General features: G+C 46.8%; 1 protein-coding gene across 1 annotated transcript in view; it reads left to right on the top strand.

Moving 5' to 3' along the window:
* Window positions 1-21,399, top strand: part of NPTN (neuroplastin) — a 458,659-nt gene that overhangs the window by 259,654 nt on the left and 177,606 nt on the right. Inside the window, exon 4 of the mRNA XM_086959261.1 lies at window positions 10,956-11,089. Within this exon, the coding sequence (XP_086815387.1) occupies window positions 10,956-11,089 (134 nt within the window). The remainder of the gene's footprint in view (window positions 1-10,955; window positions 11,090-21,399) is intronic.

Below are 21,399 nucleotides of genomic sequence, written 5' to 3'. Positions count from 1 at the left end.
CAAAATCCTGAGTCACTGGCGGAGCGGATGCTCCACACCCTTGACGTTAAAAGGGCCCTAATGTATTACATTGATAGGACCAAGGATTTTAGAAAGACTAAGCAGCTTTTCGTTGCCTTTGTGCCACACCACAAAGGTAACGCTATTTCCAAGGCTGGTATTGCTAGGTGTATCGTGAAGTGTATTCAGATCTGCTATGCAAAGGCAAAACGCACTCTTACAATTCCACCAAGGGCCCACTCCACCAGAAAGTTGGGGGCCTCTATGGCCTTCCTTGGAAACATTCCCTTAGAGGACATATGTAGAGCAGCCACATGGTCTACCACACATACCTTTACTAAACATTACTGTGTAGACGTGCACTCTAAACAGCAGGCAGCTGTAGGGCAGGCTGTTCTCAAGACACTTTTCCAAACTGCTGCAGCTGGCACGGGCGGCCGCCGCTAATGGAGGGACTGCTATGTATTCTATGCACAGATATGAATTCAGCAGCCCACATGCTTCGAACTGCAAATGCTACTTACCAGTATGCATCTGTTCTTGGCATGTAGGGCTGCTGACATTCATATCGCCCGCCCTCCTCCCCGGCGCCTGTAGCAGCTGCAGTGTTTACATATCTTTTCATGGCATGGTCATCATTCACTGAGTAAACTCCATCTCGGCCACAATGGCTAAAAACAATCTGGGGATGGAGTCGATGCCCATGCGCACTGTAGTCCAGGGGAGGAGCCACCTATCTCGTGATACTTCGAAGACTCTTCCAGGACAACAATGTGCAATCATCCGGACCCAACACTAGGCGGCGATCTATGCACAGATATGAATGTCAGCAGCCCTACATGCCAAGAGCAGATGCATACTGGTAAGTAGCATTTGCAACCCTGAGGCGGAATGCGGACAACGGGATTCACCAGGCCCTGGTTTTATTGGACCTTTCGGCAGCTTTCGACACGGTTGATTATACCATCTTGGTCAACCGTGTCGAACAAGCTGGTCTTAGGGGACCTGCGCTGAGTTGGATCCGTTCATTTATTACTGGCCGCACTCAATCTGTAAGACTGGGCCCTTTTACAGCTCCCACTATTTCCACCACATGTGGAGTACCTCAGGGCTCATCTTTGTCACCTTTACTCTTTAATTTGTACCTACGCCCGCTACTGTACTCCCTAAGAAATGCGAAAGTTACCATCTTTAACTATGCAGACGATCTGCAACTCATCTTCCCTCTGAACACCAAGGACTCGGTGGAGGAATTTCAAAACACCATGTCACATATCCAGGGTTGGATGAGTTGCAACCATCTGAAACTCAACCCAGGCAAGACTGAATTGGTCTTGCCTGGGCAGAGCGTATAAAGTTGGAGCCCATGCTTTTGGCCATCTGGCATGGGGGCTCCACCTTCTAGTTCGTCCTCAGTTAAAAGTTTGGGAGTACTAATTAGTGAGGATCTCTCTCTGAAAAGACAGGTAGACGCGGTAGTGTCCTCCAGCTTCTTTCAATTAAAAAAAATAAGAAAAATTGCTTGCTTTTTCTCACAGGCTGCCCTCATCCAGGTCATAATTGCCTTGGTTTTGTCTCGACTAGATTTCTCCAATAGTCTCTATTTGGGGCTCCAAATTGGAGAGTTAAAACGTCTTCAGCTAGTCCAAAATCAGGCTGCCAGACTCATCCTGAGCCTTCCAAAAAGGCAGTCTATTAAACCTGGGTTGAAACATTTACATTGGCTGCCTGTTGCGCAGCGTGTTGCGTTTAAAACAGGATGTATCCTATTTAAATCTTTACAAGACTCTGGCCCAAAGTTCATAAAAGATCTGTTCCTCAGATACAATCCTTCCCGAAATCTTCGTTCCGCTCAAAAATCCCTACTGAGTGTTCCTTCTTATAAAAGGAAGCGTCTAGGAGGCTGCTGCTTTGACCATCTTGCAGCCGCCTTCTGGAATTCTCTTCCTCTACAATTGAAATTGAGCGGTAATCTTCTTAGTTTCAGACACTCCCTTAAAACCTGGCTATTCTCACAGGCTTACTGCTGAGTTGCATTCTATTACTCTTAACTGTTGTGTTGCGTTCTCTCCTATAGCGCCATGAAGCCCTTGGGCGTACGAGCGCTTAATAAATACATATTAACATTAACATTAACATGTAAGGAAGTGACCACTGTTTGGTGCTTTTTTCTTAATATTGAGTCATGTGCCTGCATTTGTTGCAGGTACCATGGAATTAGATGCAAAAGGTTTGCATCTATTCCTGGTCGCTGAATTAGTTTACGATTGGAAGAAGTTTTTTCTCTAAAGAATGATATCTATTTGGGTACTTTTTTATTTTTTGCCATGGCACCCCTTTATGTAGTTTATGAAGGACAGCATATATTATGTGCCCATGTTGGGTTCTAAGAGGACTGTATTCTGATACTCAACTTTGGTGTAGGTTGCGTTCAAGTGGGGAAGATTCATTAGAAATTACATTTCTAGCATTTTTATTTGTTACCTCGTGGAATGAGATGTTAACTGGAGAGGTGTGGACTGGATTATGTTCTGTGGATTGAGTATGCACCCCTTTTGAAATGGTTGAATCCTTAACTTGTCGTCAGCTCTTTTGCTGAAGTTTAGTCCCAGAACTGTGTCGCAGTTGGACGTTTGTTAAACACTCATTACCCCACAGCAATGATAAGGCTAAATCAAAATATTTTTCCCCCTGTTACATTTGAGCCAGCACTCTAACAACCCAGAACTCTATAATAATTTACTTTTATGTTCCCCCAGCTAGCCCTGTTCAGCCCACAGACCAACTCCATGTATGTAAGTTCCTCAAATATACAGCAGTCTACTGTGGTTTAATTCAGCAGTCGAGTGGCTGTGCAATGTTGCCTCTACTTCCAATACTTTTTCTCACACCAGAGGGTGTTGCTGAAAGAGAGCAAGCATAATTACTGAAGAAACGGTTGTGGGGAAAATCCTTTACAGAAACTGCAAACAAAATCTATCCTCTCTCCCAAAAGAAATATAGGGTTTTTTTAAGCAGTCACTCTTGGACTTGGAGGAATACCAAACGTCTTGTAATGGAACTGGTATAAATATAACCCTGAAACACACAAACTGTTTAGGAAGACATGCACAGTACATGGAGAGAAATTAACTGGCTTGCTGTGCCGCTTATGCATGATATTAAAGTGGATCTTCTGGAATTGGAAAGTGATTGTTTCACATTTCAGTCAGAAGAAAGTCGACGAAAAAGATCACTGTTCCCTATTTAGTGTTTTTTTTTTTTTTTTGTGCAAGACGTTTATTGTATAGTATACAAGTTACACAGCGTCGCGCCAACAACCCGGAGGCAGGCCGCTATATAGGTAAATGTCACAACAAAAAAAAAGTTTGGCGTATCATGTGATGTGCCATGGAACTTTAGCATCTATTACAGTGTGAAGCATTTAGTAAGTATGTGTAACAGTAGCTAAGTAATTTGTCTCACAGTTTTTAGGGGTCAGTAGATGTGTAGAGCAAGAGCATCCTCAAATGATCGGTGTTGATTTGTCATCAATGCACGTATAACAGCATGTATTACAATCGAACAATAGTGCGGATAAGGCTGTGTCTACAGGCTCCTTTTTCTCCCCCCCACCCCCCAACAACAACCTTAAAAAGAAAAACTAACTCAGGTGCAAAGATGAAGTATCAAACATGCATAGTGTTATTTGTGTGCAGGGTCGTACGCATTCGGGCAAGGCGTCACTCCAACTATGTTCGGCGACATCAGGAATCACAGCGGGAAGGCAGCTGACTGCTACATGTGGGGGGGGGGAGCAGACTCACACATGGGATCGCCCGGCCAGGGAAGGGGGCCACAATTCGAAGAAGTATAGCCACATACAGTCTCAAACAGGGCATCTGTAAGTCTGACTTACAGCCACGGAGTGCCAACCCACTCAGGTACCACCCTGACATGAGGTCCCGCGTGCAATCTCCAGAATGTCACCCCATATCATCAGAAATTTCCACAGCGGGCGAGTGCCTGAGGCGGTGGAATCCTCTTGCTCCCTTGACCACTGCATAAATGGCTCCCATATGTCTTTTGGCCTGGAAGCGGTGGGCATCGATTCCCAGTAGTGTGTAAGCTGCGTGTTGCCATATGTTACATCTCGCACCCACGCGGTGAATGTAGGCAAAGTCCTGCGACCCCAATTTATCACTACTTGTCTCTTGGCGTAGAGGAGCAACAACGCATGTAGCTTCCGGTCTCCGGGCACCGTATCCTGAACATATCCTAGTAGGCCCAGAAGTGGGGATGGTGCGTCAGATCTGTGCAGGATTTGGTTGATGGCAGTGAAAATGCCTGACTCCCCGAGCTTAGGACAGCTCCATGCAACATGTAGGAAGGATGCATCAGCTCCACCACATTTCCAGCACGTGGTGTCGTCTCGAATGCCCATGCGGTACAACAATACCGGTGTGCGGAACTTGAAATGCACTAATCGTAATCTGTAATTGGGTGATAGTGCTGTGAGCTGTTTACAGCAGTATTCCCATTGTTCCTCTGTTAGGGGCGCCTCCAGGTCAGCACTCCAAGTCTGCATAGCAGAGGGCACAGTGATCGGGGATTGCTCTTGCATGCAGTTTTACAGTCGAGACACTAGCTTCTTAGGAGAGGGTCTCGAAAGCAAGTTCTGAAGGGCAGTGAGTTGCGGCGGTTCCTCAGGGAATTGGGGCCAGAGCGCCCGACAAGATTCCTTGAGGGAGTGATACAGAAGTAAGTCGGAAAATGATTCAGATTGACCTTCTCCGCACGCGCCCAAATCCCTGAAGGTTCCGTTTGAATATAAGTCCGCAAAAGTGTTCATGTTTTGCCCTCGGAGTGTGAGGACTCCGCCCCTAGCACGCAAGCAGGGCAACATTGGGTTACCGCGCAGTGGAATGGCTGGCGCGTAGAGTAGGGGGAACTTCACCCTATTGCGCAATTCGCGCCAAGACCAGCGGATCATTTCAACTGTGTCCACGTCTTTCGAAGGGCGTGACACTTTACCATACAGCGCTACGCGTAGTGGCGACGGGGCCACAACTGCCAGCTCCACCGCCACATGCGGCTGGTAGGGGGTGGGAAAAACACAGAAATGCAAGAATTGTGCCTGCGCACACAGCGAATACAATTTCAGGTCGGGTGCTCCCAGGCCTCCTTGGCGCAGTGGGAGCGTGAGTAATGCCCAAGATGTTCTCGCCTGGCCACCAGCCCACACAAGAGTCAGCAGCAGTGATCTGACACGCGCATGGAAGTGCGCTGTCAAGGGCAATGGAACATTTACAAACAAATATAAAAATTTGGGGAGAACCACCATCTTTGCCAGTGCTATTCTTGCAACCAGAGACAGAGGAAGCTTGTTCCAGAGTTCCACCTTCTCCTCCAGCCAGTCAACCGCCCTGCCAAAATTTAGGGTCCACAGCTTCTGTATGTCACGGCTGATCCATGTTCCCAGGTACTTGACAGCGTCAGTTTCCCAACGCAGTGGATAGTCCGAAGGTGACTCTTTGGTGGTGTCAGTTAAGGGAAATGCAACAGATTTGGACCAGTTAATAGACACACCAGCCAAGCCCTCAAAACGCACAAATTCGCGAAGTAGGGGGTTTAAGTTCTCAGCGGGATTAATGACGTACAGTGTGACGTCATCTGCATACAGGGAGATCAACAGGCTGCGAGAGCTGAAGCCTATCCCTCTTGCCGTGTGATGTTGGCGAACCCTGGCCGCTAGAGGCTCCATTGCGATGGCAAAGAGTAGTGGAGACAAGGGGCAGCCCTGTCTGGTCCCCCTAGATATGGCAAAGGGTTTAGATATGAGCCCGTTCACACTTACTCGCGCCCTGGGTGTATCGTACAGCAGCCTAATAAGAGTTATGAAGTTGCGGCTAAACCCCATCCTGCCTAGAATTCTGAACAGGTATGGCCATTCGCTTTAGTGGCGTCTAGGAACACTACCGCTGCTTGAATGGAGGGGATGTAGATAATGCAGAATAGAAAAGATCGTTCTGAGGTTGTGCGAGGTGGCACGGCCAGGAATAAATCCTGATTGGTAATAAAGGCTGTAGTTTGTCTGCAATGATCTTAGCATAAATTTTGACGTCCACATTGATGAGGAAAAGGGGACGATATGAGTCAAGGATCTGGCAGTCTTTGTCTGGTTTTAACAGGGTTATAATTAAGGCCTCGCGCATCGAATCTGGGAGGGAGTTCAGCTCCAGGGCCTCAGCAAACACAGTGTAGTTTCGGGGCCAACTCCTTGGCATACGCCTTATAGAAGGCTGTCGTCAGACCGTCTGGACCCGGGGTGTGTTCGCGGGCATGCTCTTGATCACCTGAGTTATGTCCTGGACGGTAACGGGGACATACATATACTGGCGGTGGAGGTCGTTGAACCAGACGATGGCAATGGAATCTAAGAAGCTGTCTAGGGAAGCTGGGGTCGTGGGTTGTCTAGTTGTGTACAGGGATGCGTAAAACTCGGTGAATGCATCAAGCACAGCTTCCTGGCCGACAACTAGGGATCCCTTACTATTATGAATAGCGTGTACGTAATGTGTTTGCGCGCGAGGGGCTATCATCCGAGCTAGGGTTCTACTAGGTCTGCCCCCTTCCCCATATCTGCGGGCCTCTGCATGTTTTCCCAGGAACTTCACCTCCCTCTGCGCTTCCTCATTAAATGCAATCAGTTTGGACTTCATCTGACCTGCAAGTTCCAATGTTGGGTTGCGACAGAAGGCCAGGTCTAGTTCTTTCAGTTCACGCTCCAGCTGGGCTAGTGTTTGACGAATAGCTCGCAGTACCCCTGCTTGTCTCGCGATACATTGGCCCCGAATCACCGCTTTAAAAGCGTCCCACACAATAGCTTCTGACGATGCTGAGCCCTCGTTTTCCTCAAAATATTTTACAATATCTGCCCTAATTTCTTCAGTAAAAGCTGAGTCTGTGAGGGCATGAGGGGGCAGGCGCCATGAAAACGCCCATTAGTGGCATTGGGTACACGTAGTTCCAGCATGCAGGGGGCGTGGTCCGAAAGTGATCTAGCCTGAATGTCCACCTCCACTGCCCAAGTCGCTACATCAGGAGACACCAGCCAGTAGTCCAGGCGGGACCAGGCAGCATGATGGCACGTTATACACGTCCCTATCCTTTCTTCGGGGTGTCTAGATCTCCACACATCAGACAGCAAACCCTCATCCATCACATCAAGAATCGCCTGCCTCGCTTTAGCATGCGTGGGCCTCCCTACGCCTCTACGGTCTAGGTCATCATCCAGTACCACATTGAAATCTCCCCCTAAAACAATTTGTGGGCAATCCAGCAGCATGATTTGCGCCCAAACAGTCCGAAAGAAGTCCGGATCATCCACATTCGGGCCATAGATGGCCGCCAGTACCAGTGGCCTTCCCTGCAATGAGCCGTGTACTATAACATATCTCCCTTCCTTATCTAGCACACTGGTGTGTTCCCTCCAATCCAAACCTCTACGGATGAGTATCGCCACACCTCTGGCGTAGTTAGAATAGATGGCAGAGTATATATATGTGACCACCTAGAGTGCTTCAATCTGGGCGAGGGGGTGGTGTTGATGTGTGTCTCTTGTAAAAAGCATATGTCTACATTGTGTCTAGCAAGCATACCATGCATCAATCTAGCTTTTTTGTAGTCCCTAAGCCCCGAATGTTCCAGGTCCACAATTTAACCCCCCCCCCCCATTAGGGAAATCTTGCAGAGTCATCGAGGCCCTTCCCGCGCCCTCTCTTGTAGTCCACGCCAGCCCCACCCGAATTTCGCACATCGAAACCCCATGCATTGGATAAGACATATGACATCCTGTAGCGCACCATTCCATAACAACAAACAAATCGCCCAACAACCCTCTCCACCCCCCTCCCTCACCAACCCCCCAATCATGTTGTGATAAACCCCTGCCAGAGCTCTGAGTAGTGCTCAGGCCAACTAGAAACAGGAACAGTGGGAGATACCCCATGGGGGCGTGGTGCTCCCAGCTTACACCCCTGTTTGCACAGGGTGGCTGCACATGGAAGGAGATTTCCGCAGCCCGGAGGGTGCCCCGCCCCACGGAGCGACCACAAATAATCCAGCATGCAGAGAGGGTATCACGAACCAGGAGCATAACTTCCAATAGGGTACCCATCCAAATGTTCACAGTTAGCCCAAGTCATAATAGACAGTTCACCTATAAGGGCAGCGGCGGGTAGACCGCATGGGCCAAACGAGATGGGCCCGACCAGGGGAAATCTCGCCCCAGACTGCCACAGGCCACTCAATCATTGTCACTTAGTTGCCCAGTGTCTTCTTCCAGCCTCGGCGATTTCCGTCTTGCTCTAGGGCCGCAAATGTGTTTAGCAAATTTCATTGCTGATTGTGCGTCCGTGAAAAAGTGTGCGGCGTGCTCATGCAGTACCTTTAGTTTTGCCGGATACAGTAATGAGTACTGGACCCCGGCTTGCATCAGTAGTTTCTTGGCCGGCATAAATTCTTTCCTGGCCGCTTGAACAAGGGGGGTAAAGTCAGGGTAAAAGGAGATGTGATTACCTTTGTGGGTGATGTGGTCCCTGTCCTGGAAATTCAACAGTTTGGCAAGTATAGGGCGAGGAGTAGTGCCAGGTGGTGGTTTCTTACCAAGTGCTCTGTGTGCCCTTTCGACCGTGAAGACTCTGGAAAGGTCTGGATCAAAAAGTTTGTGCAAGAGATCCGTCACAAACACCTCCATTTTACCAGTATTGTCCGTTTCCGGAATTCCTGTAATGCGAACATTCCACCTCCGGGAACCCGACTCCAAGTCAACTGCCTTGGCGCGTAGAGACTCCAGTTCCCTCTCAATGTTGGCGATATGCTGCTTGGTGTGTTGTTGGAACTCGCAGCACTCAGTGTTTCTATTCTCCAAGCAATCCAGTCTTGTTTCATGCGCATCCACTTTGGTCTTAACAGCGTCTAGTTGCGAGGACATGACATCCAGTTTAGAGTCTATACTTTTCAGGCTTGATCTGACCTCCATTATCAACGCCCCAAAATCAATGTCTGCAGCAGGTCCCTGCGAGGGGGGCGCCTCAGTCTCCGGATCTGGCGTAGTTTGCTTGGCCTTTTGCTTCTGCTCAAAGTTGAGCCTGGGCTGCCTCGCATCATTCTTTCCCCCCGTTTTGGATATGGGGGAGCGCAACACAGTGGGGTGCACAATGCAATTCGCGTCGCGGTGCCCTCCGCAACTCTCGGTAGATCAATCCCCACTCTCCAGGCAGGCGTAGGTCAACCACGTACTCCAGGTGTTCGGGAGGGTCAAGCGGCAGCAAGATATCTGCTCAGCACACTTAACAGGGCAGGCAGAAGAGGGCGGTTGTCATCAGTTGCCGAGTGCACCAGTTCTGGCCGACCACGGCGAGTACAGGAGTACGTCGGTGATATGACCGGTCCTCAGCCTGTGTCAGGTGTCTACCAGCGCCAGGGTATTATAGCCAGTGGTGACCGCCTCCGCTATCCGCCGCAACAGCGCCCAGCGCGATCTACCGTCTGAGCTCCCCAGCACACGAGGCAGCAGCAGGAGGCAGCACGCCTTGAAAGGGTTGTTGAGGCACCGAAACCCTTCGAGCAGAGATTGCAGCAGTGGAGTCTGGCAGTGTGTTCAGGGATAGCTAGTCGTCCCTACAGCACCCCGCCGTCGAGGCAAAATGGCGTCCTCGCCCGAAGCTCCCCTCCGATCAGCACACTTGGGATTTCCGCGCTTTGCCACTCACTCCGTCGCCTTCCGTTGGTGCCAGAATCTACTCGCCGGTGTTGCAGCTGCCCTCGGCACAGTTTCCGTGAGCGGCGCGGTTTTCAGGAGGTCAACGCCATCTTCCCCGCCCGGACCACTCAGGCCCGACAATCCTCTGGCTGGAGTGGGAGATCGCCCCCGCACAGGGCTCCACAGCAGCGGGCGTCCGCAGGCGTCCGATTCGGTACAGACGTCAGGGGCCGTATCTCGCTCTCCCGGCTTCCGTTCCGTGCGAGGATTTGGTCGAGTGTGCAGCTGGGTGCCCGCAGTCCAGTCACTCGCAGAGCAGGTCCCTCCGAGGGCGCGGTTCAGGATTTTAAAGGATTCTTTATGCGCAGCCGGCGGAGCTCGCTCACAGAGCGGCCATCTCGCTGCCCGGTTGGCCACGCCCCACCCTATTTGGTGGTTATTTTCTTTTTAAATAGTCTTTCTAGTGATGCTTCATTCAAATGAACTGATTGAAATAAATACAGAAAATGTTGCTTCCTATGTGCACATTGCAATACAAAACTGTTTCCAAGCTTGAAAATGTTCATATTTAAAATGTGTTCCTGGATCCAACACATATACACAAATATCACTATTCTTGAGTATCTAACACAATCCAGAGATGGTGGAGGTTCTAAACAACTTTGTACCTTTTAAACAAGTGGTATGGTACTAACAATAGGCAATAATGCAAACCCATGACTGCTACAGAGCTATGCTCCAAACTTAAATGTGCAGTGATTTGTTGCAGACAACCCTCATCCCCTTTAGCAGTAACATGGTGCAGATCCGTTGACTACACTCTTTCTAACTGAAGGTCCAAACAGAAACATCCAAATGCTGTATTCGGGGGCAGATTATATTGCTGCACATACCGAGCAAATAAATTGTAGTGCACATGTAAGCAACAGCATACCAACTGAGCAAAGTACTTGCCAGTAGCATCTTGAAGTAGATTGATAAAGTTGATTCTAGAAGGTATGAAGCTTATTTACTGGTAAATACACATCCTACAGGAGAGAAGATAACCCATATCTTTTCAAGTTGTTTGAAGATTAACTATTCAGCATGCTTTGGCATCAAACAAAGCTCTGCCTTCCACCACCGTTTTCTTGTTAATGCCTGTATCTAACAGTGTGGTAATACGTTAGTTTGTCTGTGATATTTTAGTACTGTATTTCTCTCTTTATAGCTGCTCCTGACATTACCGGCCATAAAAAGAGTGAAAACAAGCATGAAGGACAGGATGCTCTTCTTTACTGCAAATCTGCAGGGTACCCCCACCCTGAATGGACCTGGTACAAAATGGTGGATGGTATGCTTTCGGTGAGTATTACTTTTCTTCAAACTATGAACTGAAAATATAGTTGTTTGGGGAACGCCTGGCACTTGAGAAAGTGATGTGCTCAAATTATACTCTTCTTCTAGGTAAGGGTTGGTAAACCTTTTGTAAAAACCTTTTTCTTTTTTAAATCGGCAGCCATTTTGATAAAAGGGTGCATTTTTTAAATGTTATTTTTTAGTCAGTCCTATTTTACTTTCTTTATCCAGTGACCCACATCTATTTGAACACTGAACTGCTACACAATGCCTACTTAAGATTTTTTTGTCTCATATTGTTTTTTAAAAAAACCCAAATGCCTGTTTTTGAGTTTGGCTTTGTAAATGCTTTAGAGTACCGTGCCCACCAAATACTTGCCCTGCATGTCTCATTTTTTAAATATTTTTTTATATTTTATTATATTCAACAAAGGTAAACAAAACCTAAACATTCGAATTCCAATCAGTATCCATTGTTAACAGCACTTAGAAGAAAAACACTTTTTCAAGCAAACTGATCCAAAATAAACATCGAATATAAAAGATACACACTTGGTACAATGTATCATTTAGTCCAATATTGCCATCTTGGTGTTTTAATGACATTTGCAAATCACTCTGCCTTTGTGGTTTATGATGCGACCAGAATGTCACCAGAACCTCTCGATGGCAGTTTTAAGTTTTAATCCATATTACACGGTTACCCAGCATATATATATATATATATATATATATATATATATATATATATACGCCAAACTCTCGGGGAGATTCTTCAACACACCTTTATTGCCACAGCGTGCTTGGATAGCTGAGGGGCTCAGGAAAATGTTTATCAAGTCCCAGTTCGCCGTGTTGTTCCCGACACGTTTCGAAGGCTCCCGCCTTCTTCTTCAGAGGAAAGGCGAACTCATCATGGGAATACAGGTACCAGCCCTCTTTAAACAATGGCACGCCCCTAGATGGGCAGTCCAAGTGTCTCAGTGCCTGTTGGGACTGGAAGTCCTGTGTTTTCATGACGCCCCATCTGTGGACAAGGGCGGTCGAATAGCCTCCCCTCGCCAACCAGGCGACATCACGGTGATATATATATATTTTCCAAAAAGCAAAGATTAAAAGGACTTTATAGTTAAGTATGATAAGATCTTAGCTTAAGTAAAAAAAAACTGAGTGTCACTAATAAGAAGCATTGCAATGCAATAGGTCTCTCATTGCAAGAGTTTAAGCTATTGGCATTGTATTTTTAGGTCGAGCAGACCTTACTCTCAATGCGTGAGCATTGAGAGTGTCTGCTTCAGACCTTTTGCCGCCCGTATTTAGGAATGAGGACAGCTACCAGACGCGCGCTTTGACGAGGTCAGATTTCACCTCGGGAGCGAGCGTCTGGTAGCTGCGCATGCGCGAAGCAAATCCCTTGCTCACACACAGACACAGGCAGCCCCCACCCCTCTGCATGCACACACACACAGGCGCGCGCATGCACACGCAGGCATACGACACACATACAGGCTCAATCACACACAGTCACGCAATGCGCACACAGTCACGCACGCGCACACACACACACTCCCCCCTCCCCTCCCAGGCATACACACAGGCACGCACGCACTTCACTTCAGCCCTGGGCCCCACTCACCGACTGCGCTCTTCCGGCGGGCTCCTCACGGCGCGGCGCGGCTCGTCTCCTCTTCTCAATCGGGCTCGCGGACCTCGGGAGGCGGGACTTCCGGTCGGCCGCGACCTGATTCGCCGGCCGGCCAAGAGCTTCCGGGTCGCCGCGGGCAGCGCGGCGGCACTCCGTAATATGAACTTGTTACTTCATTAGGTAATACATAGGGTGTTCTCCAAAGAGACTTACTTTTTTCATCCGCTTTATCTGATCTAGTTGATTTTCTTGGCTGCATCTTTGAGGCTTGAGATTCACCGTGCCAGGTAGTGTGCTTTTTTTCATTTTCAAATGGACGTAGGAGAAAGGTTTCTCTTTTGTTTAATAATAAAGCTTGTGGCCGGTGTGGTGAGAAGTACATCTTTGAGGACGACACTTGCACACACTTTGAAGTGGACGATTATCCAGCAACCTGTACTGGAATCGAATCTGCATATGTATGCCTACTGACGCCAGAAGGATTCTGGAAGACGAAAAATGGAGCCGACCTCCCATTCATGACCAGAGTCCTGCAAGCAAAGTAAGAACTAGTTGAAATGAAGTGATATGATCTGGTGGTACAACTGAAAAGTGTTTCAGATCCTCCTGGACATCTGTAGTTCCTTTAGTGCATGTCCTAGTGCTCTCTGGTGTCAGTGTCCCCGAGTGTACTGGTGCCGCTGCTACTGAGATCTCAGGGTTTTAATTCACAATCCTATCATAAGTGTGAATGAACGTAAGATTCAGGTACTTAGCTGTTGCCTTTCGCCTCCTATCAGCACTGGTTTGAGGAACACTACCGAGTCAGCACCCCAGATGAAAGGAAGCGGTTGTGTGGTGGCGCAGTGATTCCTCGTAGTGCAACGTCTTGTAGCGGATGTGGGTGCGTGCACAGGACCTCAGGTAGATTATGGGAGGTTTTAAGCATCGTTGTCTTCAGGTGCTAGAGGACAGTAAGTTTAAGGGCATTTGTTTCTTATTTAAAAATACTATTAAGCAGAATCCTATTTAAAAAAGGCAAGGAACCATATTTTACTTTGAAAACATCGAGCAGTATAATCATTTACCCTGTGGCGCTGATCCAATCCTGTTATTATCCCTTCAGTTTTTAGTTCCATTGTATGTCCTCCGCTGGCGCCAGTTCAGCAACACACTTGCACCATCATATCATAAACTATTTTAAAGTTGAAACAGCCCACATGTAAAACAAATGTTGTGTGGTTTGGCTCAGCCTCCACGACTCTAAGGATACTGTGTACTTTTGGTTGCATTTGAAATATTTCCATTTCCTCGATTTATTGCTGAGAATAAAACATATAAGCTTGTATTATATGTTGGGAGGATATGTTTACTTGTGCAGCTTGATTCAGCAGATGGACTGTTGGAACACTGCTTGTTAGATTTACGTCCTCTTCCTTCTCCCTTTCATTCCCCTTAAGAACCGTACAATCGGGTGTTCTTGTTTATTTTCGCTTCCAATCTCTTGGTGTCAAGTGAGGCGTGATTCTACATTGAAGTAGGATATTTCACCATGTTAGTTGCCTTTCTTCTGTTTCAGGTCCTTTACCTTATGTGATCTCTCCATGCTGTCACTGATTTCTACCTGTCAGGGGCCTGTATTTTAGGGTTTTGTGAATGTACTGCAGTGTTGTGACAATGGAATGTCTCAGTTGCATCCATCTAGATATGTCAGCTGCTTTGGGTTTTCTGAGTTAGCCGAGAGTGCTGAGGCATCCCTGAGGATAACAGTGGAGCACAGAACGGCAGACGTCCACACAGGTTACAATAATTGAGACTGAATTTATGCTACAAGGGACTTGATAGTAGAACTGTGCTCCTTCAGTGTGCATCGGGTTGGTGTAAATCTGTTGAGTAGTTCTAGAGAAGTAAGCATTTAGAAAAGTTGGCTGAGGGGTGAACACTTACATCATTGCCATTTAAAAGCACAATTCACAAAATTGCGAATCCTGTCAATCAGATTTTATTTTTTCAACAAGTATGTGACTCTCACACTGTGGAAAAAAAATGACACAGCCATGTGGAGCACCTGATAGGTGCCTGACCACAGAGGAGTGCCTTGTGGCTACCGAGAGGTCAGAATTGTGGGCTAACATTTTTTTGTTTGTTTTCTGGAATACAATTGCAATTTTAAGGAAAATCGCAATCTCGCAGCTGCCATTTTATGAGCTGCACAAAAGATAGCATTGTGAGCAAAATATCAACATTTTCAACAAAGTTATGAATTTTCACTAAATAGAAAAAGTAGTAGGGATAATAGTTTTCCCTTTAAAAGGGGGAGAGGGTAATCCCACTGTATGCAGCAAATAAATGACTAGCTGGATGGGCTCCATTCATGAGTAGCTAGCAACACGTTGGCTACCCAATCTCTGCGAACAAACGCACTACGGAAAGCAGCCCGTGTGACGCAGGATTTGGTGCCCGCAGTAAGAATACTGTAAGCAGTGGGGTTTGGCCACTGACAATGTGCTAGACCTGGCCAAAGGCAAGGTCTACCGGCTACTGTACAGGTCTTAGTATTAATTATAAAAAAAATTAAGCCATTGTTATTTGTAATATCAATACATCTAAGTCACGTAAATACAACACACATTGCATTATAAATGCTAGAGGTGTCACATTTGCGAAAGTTATAATTATTGGCAATGTAAATGACAAAGCTATTAATTTCGCTATTTTCAAAACCAACACATAAATAAAAAAATTGTCATTTACAATACCAATAGCTCAAACTTTCCCAATGCGAGACCTATTGCATTGCAAATGCTTGTTTTTCTCTTTATCTTCAGTCTTGTCTTTGTCTTTTTTGTTTTTGTCTTTATTTTCCTTTGTTTTGGACCCCCTTGTCTCGGGTCGTCTGTGTGCTCTGTGTGTTGTTTGTGCCTTGTGTACTCTGTGTACTCACTGGATTCACTGCTTCTGGTACTTTTGGTATTTCTTTTTTTTAAATTTTTTTTTTTTATTAACTTTCCAAGAAACAGTGGTGTACATCACAATCATACAGTGCAGGACATACAATTGTACCTTAGGAAATCAAGCAGAAGTAAGGGGTTGGGTACCATTGACATTACTCTTTACAATTCATCATTGTACATTCAGTAGTGCGAGTGGTTCGTCAATCCGGGTGATCTGGGGGGGGGGGGCTCACAAATGTGACCCCTATACTCATTCCAGTTGGATCAGATACCGACCCATTTCTGTGGGCATCTCCTGGCTATATAGACTGTCTTCTCCTGTAGGATGCACCAGTCCATGTCTGTCTTCCAGGGACCAAGTTTAGGAGGCCCTGTAGCCCCTCACAGCCTAGCAATATTCCTTTTTGCGAAATAGCAAAGCCCAGTGTGGCCCAGATCCTCCCACTGGATGACAGATCCGTGGGCTCCCATATATTTAGTAGACCCCTCTTTGCCTCAACCCGGAGCTCCACCTCCCACACCTCCCACATGCACTTGTGTATCCGTTGCCAATAGACCTGGCGCACTGGGCACTCACATATGATGTGGATGAATGTCCCTGCCTCTCCATACCCCTCCGGCAAAGTCCATCCACATTGTGGCGCATCAATTGCAGTCTAGTCCCTGAAATATAGACCCGGTGAAGAATCTTTCGTTGAATTAAGCGAAGTCTAGCCGAGATGGCGACTTCCTTAGGGGACGCTAGCACACTTTTCCATTCCTCCTCGTTTATTTCCAACCCATCGGACTCCCACTTAGTTTTCAGGGATTGCAAAAGATCTGGGGAGCTGTTAATGATTTTTTTATATGTAAGGGAGATGGCGTGTTCGGGGAGGTGTTCGTCCAGTAATCTGTCCTCCAGGGGGGATGAGGCTGGGGGAAGCGTCCCTACTGGGATGTTCGATTCGAGGGAGTGCCAGACCTGCATGTAACAAAAATGTTCTGTTTGTGCAAGCTCATATGTCTGTTGGAGCGAAGCGAAGGACACTACACCCCCTGAACCCCATAAGTCTCTGATGTGGGAAATCCCTTTTGGTATTTCTTGTATGCTCTGCTCACTGGCCTGAGTGTACACCGTCCCTGAGTGTCCCGCCATTCCTTTTTTTATCACTCCGTATTTTTTAACTGCTTTTTAAGCTGCTTGAAATTTTACAGGTCTTGATGTAGGACCTTCTCCCAGTGCTGGATAATCATCCACAAACAACTTGACCCTGCACCTTTTAGTAGCCTTTGTTCCTCCCTTCAGTCCCCTCAAGGTTACTAGAACACAGACGCTGAAGGTTAATTGGATCAGGTTCTCTGTTAGCGCACCCAGTTTGGTGTTTGAGCTGTGAGTGTTGTGGGCCGTCTCGCCTCTCTCCTGTGGCAGCGGATGATGGATGGCAGGTAGACCGAGCGGCCGAGGCAAGCAGGGCAGGACTATGAGAAACAGGCCATATGCGATAGACGTGATGCTGAGGGCGATCGATGGCAGACAGAGCGGCCAATCAGCCCGACAGGAAGTGTATACGGGCTGCAAGCAATGAGGCAGGATGCAGAGGATACAGCCGCTGTGAAAATTGAGATGCAGATGCAGCTTTGAGATCGACACACCCTGGAAAAATAGATGCGAACACCGGCCACCGATCAAGATGTGGTCCGATGTAGTCCGATCGAGACGCCAATAAGATTAGCAGGGCGTCGGACTCCTGGACTCCTGGGGCCTCGTGAGCTTGTGAGACTGGGAGCTGGGAGCTAAAAGCCGAGCCTCTGGTGCAGATGTAGGATGCTAGGGGTCGGGAACCTGGCAGGGAGGCAGGCAGTAGTCTGGCGCCAGGAGCCGCGCAGAGCCGCGCTGAGAGTCGAAAGCCAGGCTCAACCTCCCTCGAATTTCTTCCTCACTATCTCTTGCGGCCAGGTTTTTGCCGGGGAGCCCCCACGAGGGAACAATGGGTGTCAGGCAGGTATCCAGTAGTCAACCCTGCGAAATCCAGGTATTCAGCTATCCAGGTATCCAATTATCCAGGTAAGCCTGACCGGGATGGACAGGGTTTGACAGGGGTTGGTATTAAGGTTTGTGGTTTATAGTTTATAAATTATGAATTAAAGCGCTGTAGCGTTTTATGACATTCTTGACGTTTTTTTTAAAAGTCCTCAAAGTACTCCAATCCTAGCACACAGGTACGCAGGCACACAGGCATTAACATTCCGGAACTTTTGATACTTTGACACTTGATATTTGTTTGACTTGTTTATGACCTTTTAAACCATCACATTAAGGGAGCAGTCATCGTTGATACTGCTGTCAAAGTCTGTTAAAAGCTCAATTCACTGCACAATCACTGTGCGCCTCACCGTTGCTTTAAGCAGTCAAGCAGTCATCTAATCCCAGGAAGGGGCAGGGTGTAATCCTAGGCTTCTGGACACCGGTCGGGAATCACAGAGCGATGCTCTTTTGCGACCGCTAACACCGACGCCATCTTGCCTCTCGTTAAGCTATCCTGCATGTCTCATAAAGAGATGGGCAGGCCTTAAGTTTTCCTCTGGCAGAGTAGGGGCTGTCAGAAAGAAGGACATTACTCCTCCTGTTCCAGAGTGGATGCTGTAATGCCCTGTTCGTCACAGCCAGGAAAACCTGTTGGGGTGGGTTGAAATAAATATGACCCCACCCACTTGGAAAAAACTCTAAGGCTCTGGCAGTCATTAGTTTTTGCCTGTTTTAGGAGTTCATTTCAGGAAAAAATCTTCAGAAAAGTTTTGTGAATGGAAGTCAAAACAGACAGCAGTCATCCAGCAAACACTTTGTATATTGAAAGGAACTGCCACATGCTGGTTCCTTTCAATGTACGAAGATGACTAATGGGGTGGCAGTCATCTCTAAATTTGAAGGCTGGTAGTCTGTCAGGATGGCAGAGATAATGTCCTCTTTCACTTAGATGGACATAGTACAAAGGCACCAAAAGGTGTAACAAAGTTGGTCAAATCTCTCGACAGAGCAGGCAAAGCAACCTAATGAGAGGCGGATTTCAATCGATGAAAGAAACGTGAGAAGCACCTCCGATGGCAGCTTGCATTTTGTGAATACATTGCGGGGATGATATTCAAGCATTATACATTTATTAAGTGATCTCAAATCTTCACACTAATAGTTGTCTTCAGAGTTATATTTAGCAGTTACCATAGCTGAGGATTAGTTGGTTCTATGATTCCTTAATAATGTATTGAGTAATTAAAATCTTCTCAGACACTCAGTGATATTTGTTTGACTGTATGTTTAAGAGGCATTACACCTTCTGTTAATCTAATGGTATGCTCAAATCCGCTTACACATCCAACTTTAGTATTAAACACGAAGGTTTGAAGGCATAGCTCGAGGAATTATGGGACAACCACTGCCAGATATCAAAATTAGAGCAAGACAAGCTGATTCTCTCCACCCAAAGTGGTCTTTACCTTTTTCAGCAACATACACCATTGTTATAATCTCACAGACCTTGAAATGTAAAGTATCACAAACATTTCCTAGCATACCCATGTCTAGTATGCCACACACTTTAGGATTGACATCCATTTTAGTTAGCTCCTTTTCAGAAAATCTGCGGTCATAAACAATATTCAAAAAGATAGGAATAGGGGATCCTGCATCAGCTAAACTGTAATCATTACATCATTTATACGTACCATTCCCAATGGTTCTTTAATATTGTGAACTGAACAATCACCCATACATTTGTCTACAGTTTAAGCAAGAATTTCCCATTCAGTCCCCTCAAAACAATTCACTTTCAGTGCACTAGTATTCTATAAACTGTTGCATACACTTCTTGCATTTTAAACAAAGTTTGCAAACAGTTGGGAATGCTGGGCTGCTGCCTAAGTAATCGCCTCTAAAACATAGGTAAACTACGTTTGTGTTAAATTTTACTTTAACCCTTTCGCTGCGGCGGCAATTCTGCCGCAGCGCTAAAGGGGTCGGGCGGCCGCGCGGCGCTCCAACACTTATGACGGAACCACTCCGTCATGGCCCTTGGGTGGGCTGTGCTTGTGACGGAGTGGTTCCGTCATGGCCCCGCCCGTTCTTTAGAACGTCAGCGCAGGCGCGAAATCAGCGCCGCGCAGGCGCGGCGAGTGGGCCATGACGGAACCGCTCCGTCACCAGCACAGCCCACCCGAGGGCCATAACGGAGCGGTTCCGTCATAAGGGTGGCAGGGGTTAAAAGAAATAGAACACACCACCCGAAAACTATCCACAGAGTCAGTGGCTAAAGCTTTTGCAGAAATACTGAGCGTTCAATGCTCTTTGCAATGTCTTACGCTTCGCCCATCAAAGGATGCTTGCATGCTTATAAATCTTCTTGTATCTTTTTTGAAGCATAATTAAATATAAATTGGTCTCTTAATATATGCATCAATAAGTTCACCAAATGCACAATATGAGCCAAATATTCTTCAGTACACTACTCGTGTGAGAAAGTCATCTTTTTTGCCCTGATCACCCCCATTTGTTTTGACTGATACTGGTGGTTACTGACTCTGATTGGGCCCTGGGTTCTGCTAACCAGGCCCAGGGCCGGTGCTCTGTTTAAAAGGTATATGGTATTTAGGTGTAATCACAATTGGTTCTGACATCCTACACCAGGAAGTCCTTAGTGTATGGTAGGGCATGTAGGTTTAGAGACCCAAGTGGAATTAATGCACTTAAGTGTGCTCTGCTGTGGTGTCTGCTGTCATTTGAAAGGTGGTACAAAAGGGGGTGGTGATGGACGGAGCATCTGAATGAATCAAACACTCATTTGCATATAGCCATGTCTGAACTGGGGTGGCAGAGTGGGCTAAAGAACGGTGATGGATTAAACCCAGATCTTTTGACTGGGTGTGAGTGTTTGATTGATTCAGATGCTCCTTCCATCACCACCCCCTTTTGTACTGTCATTTGAAAGGTATCCCTGTTATCCAGCATGATGCTTTTAAAATAAAACTATGCCCATATTTGGAATTAAAAGTGCTTCCAAAATCTTAAGCTCCCTTATTTTTATATATAAACCACCACTAAGGTCTACCCTGCGTGCCCAAATGTAGGGTCTTTTTTGATAGCAGGGACATTATAAAATGTTTTATATGCCCTAATGAGGGTAACCCTGCCAATTTCGTTTTTCCACATTGGAGATTGCTAGCTCCATAGGCTAATGTCTGAAGACTTTATTCAACTTTTAATGAAGCCTGTCTTTTGACAGGAGTGAGCTAGAAATATAATACAAAGTATGAACATAATACAATACATCCAGGAATTTACCAAGGTTGGATTTATTAGATCTATTGCAGGAAAGAAGTTACAGAACTGCTTTCCTGAAGTTTCCCAAATTCAGCCCTGTAACATCTTTTTTTGATTTGGCAGCCTTGGACAGGCTGAGTCAGGTTCCTTAATGAGGTGTAAAGTGGCTTGGGCTATGACAAAGAGACCATCTGGTAAAAGGAGATCTGCAGGAGCTAGAACATGCAGGTACCAGGGTAGCCAAACTGGTCTTCAAAGGGAGAAAGACAGGACTTGAACCAGGTCGACCCCCACTTCCTGCACCCCCAGCCATATGCCAGCCCCTGTAATTCAATAAGCAAGGGGCTGGGAGAGGGGAGTCTAGGGAAACGTTAGCCACTTCTGTGGGTTAGGTTAGACAGACCTGGACCTCCAGGAGAGATTTTGTCCATTTTGGATTTTTTCTGAG

Source organism: Lissotriton vulgaris, chromosome 2_2 (assembly GCF_964263255.1).
Source record: "Lissotriton vulgaris chromosome 2_2, aLisVul1.2, whole genome shotgun sequence".
Classification (NCBI taxonomy): Eukaryota; Metazoa; Chordata; class Amphibia; order Caudata; family Salamandridae; genus Lissotriton; species Lissotriton vulgaris.
Note: the sequence above shows the minus strand (reverse complement) of the source record. Positions and strands in the feature narration are given on the sequence as shown.